The sequence below is a fragment of the Triticum aestivum genome, chromosome 7B, assembly GCF_018294505.1.
Source record: "Triticum aestivum cultivar Chinese Spring chromosome 7B, IWGSC CS RefSeq v2.1, whole genome shotgun sequence".
NCBI classification, from domain to species: Eukaryota; Viridiplantae; Streptophyta; class Magnoliopsida; order Poales; family Poaceae; genus Triticum; species Triticum aestivum.
In genome coordinates this window covers 628,105,058-628,111,111 of record NC_057813.1, presented here as the reverse complement: position 1 = coordinate 628,111,111, position 6,054 = coordinate 628,105,058, and the positions used below count along the sequence as shown (strand labels likewise).

General features: G+C 44.1%; 1 protein-coding gene across 1 annotated transcript; it reads right to left on the bottom strand.

The window, feature by feature from the left end:
- Positions 1-227: 227 nt before the first annotated feature.
- LOC123162251 (uncharacterized) lies at positions 228-2,260 on the bottom strand. Its single transcript, XM_044580027.1, has 4 exons — positions 1,965-2,260; positions 1,051-1,112; positions 804-908; positions 228-596 (listed from the first exon to the last, which is right to left on the bottom strand). The coding sequence occupies exons 1-4, from the start codon at positions 2,230-2,232 to the stop codon at positions 459-461; spliced, it is 573 nt and encodes a 190-aa protein (XP_044435962.1). The 5' UTR covers positions 2,233-2,260; the 3' UTR covers positions 228-458.
- Between the last annotated feature and the right edge of the window lie 3,794 nt (positions 2,261-6,054).

Here is a 6,054-nt window from a genome sequence, read left to right as displayed (position 1 = left end):
AAAATTAAGATGCCAGTTTCCTGAATATCATGTGCACTTTTTTTTGGAAGCATACGGTTTCTAGCTGAATGTAATGTGCATTTTGGATCTAGCTAATTCGCAGTCCCCCTCCCACCTTTGCTAACCAGTCAATCAACTCTACTCTACTCTACTGCGCTGGAGTATGTAACAAGAGATTAATAGGCAGGAACCCAAGTAGTAGTACCGAAAATTAAGGAACACCGCCATGTCTCTGAATCCCAGCTCCATTATAATCAGATCACTAGCCACTATACAGTATAATAATAACAGTATTGTACAACAACTCATCTTGCCGAAAAAACCAAACCCCAGTATGTAGCCATACGAAAGAATTCACTTCTGTTGATCTAAAGCCAGATCCATCCAAGGCCACAGCTGGTATTTCTCTGTATACCTATTCAGACTTCAGAGTAGACTCACCAAAATAAGGTTCTTCTTCACTTGTATTTCTCCATTATGCGCCGGGCTTCTTCGGCAGGGTCGTCCGACGGAGGACTGTCTCCTTCATTCACGCTCCTCGAACCCTCTTTCGGATTCATCGCCAGGAAGGCGAAGTATATAAGTCCCATCATTGCCTGGCACCATCAGACCAATCATCAATCTGACTTGAGAAACCACAGAAAATTGCAGCAAGGGGACACAACAGGGCAAAGGAATTCTGATTATTAAACATTATTGAGATGTAGCGAACATAAAAATTATTGACATTGAGCATTGTGCAGGACACATTGTTAATTATGAGTTGTAAGCTGAGCCATGTCAAGAACGTTGTGGGTACATACCAGTACAAACAATGCGGTGGAAATGACGGACTTGAGCAGAAAAAGGGCGACAGACACGGCAACAAATGTCACGCCTATCCTAGCTATTGGGCGTGGAACTGAACCCTGTCACACATCAGAACAGAAGGCCAAACTAGTTCAGTTTCAAAAGCCAACCAACCACACTCCAGTGTATTTTTCCGACAGAAGTAAAATTCAGTGGAATGAAGTGACATACATACTAAATGGGTAAGCAAGAGTGACATACTGGGACAAGAGCACTTCCAGCATCCACGGCTTCCTTACCGACCCTCCATGTTGTTTGAACAGCTGTAGTGATATGCAGGAGTGTTAGATAAAATAGATATTTGGAATTTCATCATGAAAGAGAGAAAAACAAGGCCACAGAGCATTAGCACTAGCAGGAACAGGGTACAACACAAAGGCATCCTTGCAAAAATAAGCACCAACTCATGAGGTGTGGATGCATGTGGATACATATCATGGGACACACACACACACACACACACACACACACACACACACACACACACACACACACACCACATATATACAGTCAGAAAATTACAGCTGGAGGGAACTAATTAAGTGGCAATACCACACCCTGAAATGAACAAGACCACTCCATGCGTGTCATGAGAAGAAGCTAGGAGCATATGCGCATATTTGGGTGTGCTGTACGTGTTGAGTCTGTAGAAGAAGTATTAGTTTCAGACTTTGAGTGAGAACATATAAATTTCGCTTAATTTCTTACCTGGAAGCTGAGAAAACGCAAAGAAAAAAAAGGATTGTGTGCCAATGCATTGATAGGAAAAGAAGGGTTCTACAGACCCATGTAATACATGTTGAGAATAAGAAGTGGGATGGGAGTTAACATGAACTTGCATGAGAGCTAAATTTCCAGTTTCTGCTCAAACAACAAACAATAGGCAGCAGGCTTGCTCGCGCTGGTATATATAACAAATAATCCCCAAACAAACAAATAAACAATACGGAGAGGAGATTCATTCAGCACAATTAATTCAGTGACATGGAATCGATTCAGAATCTTCTTGGGTCGTGGTAACAAACAATCCCGAATACAAATACACAGAAGCACTACACGCAAACAGATTGGATAATTAATCAAATTGAGGAAGGAGAGGAGGGGAGGGGAGGGACCTTTGGAGAGGTTGGACTGCGCGGAGGCGACGACCAGGATCCGCGAGTTTGAGCGAAGAAGGCGCATGCTAGGTGAAGGGCGGCGTGCGGCGGCTGACCTGCACCAGTTCAGGGGATGGTGAGGGGTAGTAGGCATGGCGGCTGGGAGGAGGCGGGCGGCGGCGGGAGCCATGGCGATGCGGTGGTGACCTCCCGTCCCCAAATTCAGAGGAGAGGCCAGGCCAAGCAAGAGAGTATCCACCAGATGCAACGACGCATACTGGGCCATTGGATGTGAAACGAAAGGATACGATGGAGCTAATGCGTGGCCTCGTGGCACATTTACAGAAGAAACCTCTTAGAGCATCTCTAGCACATCCGGTATAGTGTAAACAAAATTTGCGGGACAGCGGACAGATCGATAGAATAGATCCCGTAAACTTCACCAGATTTCCTATTCGATTTCAAACATTTAGTTCGCACAATAAACATCACAGTAGTTCCACAAGTATAGTTCATCAAATACAAGCAAATTAAACTGCTAGATAAATAGTTTCGCACATAGCATGCCACTTGATAGATAGTTCAAATTTAAACTACAAGACTAGGTCTAAAACTTAAACGACTGATTGTATCATAGAAGTTCTACTCATCTTCATCCTCGCCAGCACTGGGGCCCGAGCCGGACTTGCCCGTGGGTGACGCATAATAGGCCATTGGATGTGAAGTGAAGGGATACGATGGAGCTAATGTGTGGCCTCAGGGCACATTTACAGAAGGAAGCTCTTTTTTTCTTCTTTCTTTTTCGAACTTACAGAAGGAACCTCTTAACTACAGTTGATCTCTACTCCTAAATCTCTACTCCTATGGCTTGTTCGGAGTCCCTCCGCTCCACGACTCACTCCTGGAGCAGGCGGAGCTGTAGTTGAAAATAACGGAGCGGAGAAATAGATGCTCCGCAGATCCTCGTATTTCTCGTAGCCGGTGGATTGCCGATCAAACACCTAATATCTACTCCTAAAGTGGGAGTTGGTAGCTTCTCCTCATCGGTTCATTTTTGCCTAGTTTTCTTTGCCTCACCCACGTTGGTTTCTTTCCATCTCTCTTTTATCCAACTGAACTCCACCTCTCGTTTTTTTCTTCTCTCGGTACACCAAGAATTGCTCCACCAAGTCCCTTGTCTCTCTCGGTCCTCTCCTCTAGGGTTCCAAGACGGCTGCCTGCACGGCCCCCATGCCTCCTCTCCTCACTCTCTTCCTCCCGAGCCAACTAGGGTTGCATCTGCATCTACCCCCTGCCACGGTTGGTCTCTAAGAAGCAGCATGACGACCCATGGTGGTCAATCGATTATGTACCTGTGGTAATGGGAGGAGCCGCATCAGCAATAAAATGTGCTCTTTGGCGAGGCATGGAGATGAAGTGGGCAGTTTCCACCTGGACCTTTCAAGTCATGGCCTTCCCGAGTCTCCTCTTAATGCACCCTGCGATATCGCCACCCCACGGTCCCCGGTTTCCTTGCCTGCGGCAGCCTCCCGATCCTCTTCTCAATGCGTCGCAACCTCTTCATGCTAATAGGACGACGATTGCGCTCCTCTTTGGATCCAAATGGCTGGGAGTGTTCTTTTGTACTGCGATGAGCGTTGGAGGGCACCGTTGGGAGCCTTGGCTCTTGTGACATCTCTTCCTGGATGCACATCGATAGTTCTGCATCTCAGGTATGCCATTTTTCACAGGGAAAGAAGATTATTTTCTCCTCAACTAGGATCTTGTCTGATTAACACCAGCTTAGTTTTAGGGATTTCCTAGAGATGGCTTTGCAGCTAATTGCATGAGTGAGCGGTTCATATATATTTTTATCAGGTCATACATTTTTTTGTTAGGATAGAAGAGTAAATGCATTGGTTGGTTACGTCTATCAGTTAATAATAGACATGGTGGCATATCAGTTGCATGCCCAACAACAAACATCATGTTTTTATTTCATGGTAATGCAAGACAATATGTTACAACGTGGCAATGGTTCAGAAGACATCCGATCTGCCTTCTTGGCTCACGGGTGGCGCACGCCTGCTTCCCCTTGATGGCGGTGGCAAATCAACATGAAAATGGGGGAAGGAATCAGGGTGGAGAACGGGGTGGTTGACGGGGGACTCCTCCTTGGTGGTCCATGGGGAAGAACGGTATGAAGGAGAGAGGGCGCCAAGGGGAAGTTGAAGTGGGCTTCATACGGTTTCAAAGGAGAGGGCACTAGCAAAAAATGTCCCTGTATGACGGAAACCGAGTTGGGGGAGGGTCCGATAGGAAAATGAAAGGATGCGTCGTGGGGTGTTTTTCTATGTTGAATGTGTGTGTTGGAAATAACACGATGGATAATCGGGACAACCACATCCCCCCATATGGTCTTAGATTTGGGAGAGCTTGGACTATCCAAATGATTGTATTATGGGAAGCCTGTTTGGCCGTCTATTTGATGTCCGAACACGCATGAGCGTATGAGGAAGAAATAAGCTTTGACACTGAACACAACGCTTATGATTTATTTGATTCATATATATACATTGCAACCCGTAGCAATGCACAGACATTCTACTACTCAAATAGTTGTACCAATTTGCTTCCCAACCCAAATGTCTAAACGTAAACGATTTTATCTGGCTGGCCGGCGGACGCTCGGCCGGTTGCGGATGGTTCGTTCGATCGAAATAGATCGTGTGGTCCGTGTGTGGTCATAAAGGTTGACCTTCACTGCTCCTCTTCCTTATCTCCTGACGAATGAAGGAGCAACACACACAGGGAGCCTGACTCGGCCGGCCCGTTAGCAGGCGTAGTAGTGGGGGTTTTGCAGTACGGCGGCAAATCTACAGTACTGTCCTGGTTCACTATAGTGCCCTGACCACTGCAGCGATTCATTTTTGTCTTGTTATTATGAACAAGTTTTAAGAACACATTATTTCAAAATTTCAAAATTTTGCAAAAATCTAAACATTTTTTTGTAATTTGTGAACAAATCTTTAAAATATGTTTATTTTTTCAGATTATAATTTTTTTTAAATATTTTTGGAAATTCCCAAACATTTTTTGAAAACACAAACATTTTTTTACTTTTTAAACAAATTTGAAAACTAGAAATATTTTTGAAAACCACGCATTGTTTGAAATTCATGAACATTTTTGGGAAACACAAACATTTCTCGAATTTATGTAAAATTTGTAAAAACTGGAACAATTTTTGAAACAGGAATATTTTTTTGAAAAGAAGCATTTTTAAAATTTCTGATTTTTTTAATTAGGTAAAAATATTTGAAATTCCTGAACATTTTTGGAAATAAAAAACTAAGTATGAAAAAAGAAACAAAAAGAAAAAAGAAAAAAAATACGAAAATGGGAAAAAATAATAAAGGAAAAAATGAAAATGGCAAAAAAACGAGTAAAAACCCGGTTTAGGAACCTTCTAGAAGGTTATAAAAACCAGTGAAACCAGGGAGCGACAACCCCTTCTGATTATAGGCCGATTGCTTGATGCATAGTGTTGCTAAAATCATATGCAAGGTGCTTGGTAATTGGCTAGGGCCTGAGTTGCACAAGATCATATTGGGCACCCATAGCGTTTTCATTCGAGGAAGATCCATCCAGGATAACTTTCTCTATGTCAAGAATGTAATCAAAGATGCCCACCAAAAGAAGAAGAAGTTGCTATTTCTCAAGCTCGACTTCGCAAAGGCTTTTGACTCGATTGGTTGGGGATACCTGCTGCAAGTTTTGGAGCACTATGGGTTTGGGCAAAAATGGAGGGACATGATCTGCATGTTGCTAGCCTCGGCCACTTCTAGGGTGCTGCTCAATGGAGCTGCTGGCTTGCCTTTTCAGCATGGACGAGGTTTCCGGCAAGGAGACCCTCTGTCACCGATGCTATTCATTCTAGCTCTGGACCCCCTCCAAAGAATTTTGAACAGAGCCACACAATTGGAGATACTCTCCCCCCTGTCGACGCACTCTGCCAGGCTAAGGGAAAGTTTCTATGCTAATGATGCTGCCCTCTTCATTCAGCCGACTAGTATGGACATCCGAGTCGTGCTACAAATTTTGGATTTCTTTGGTCACGTGTCTGGGC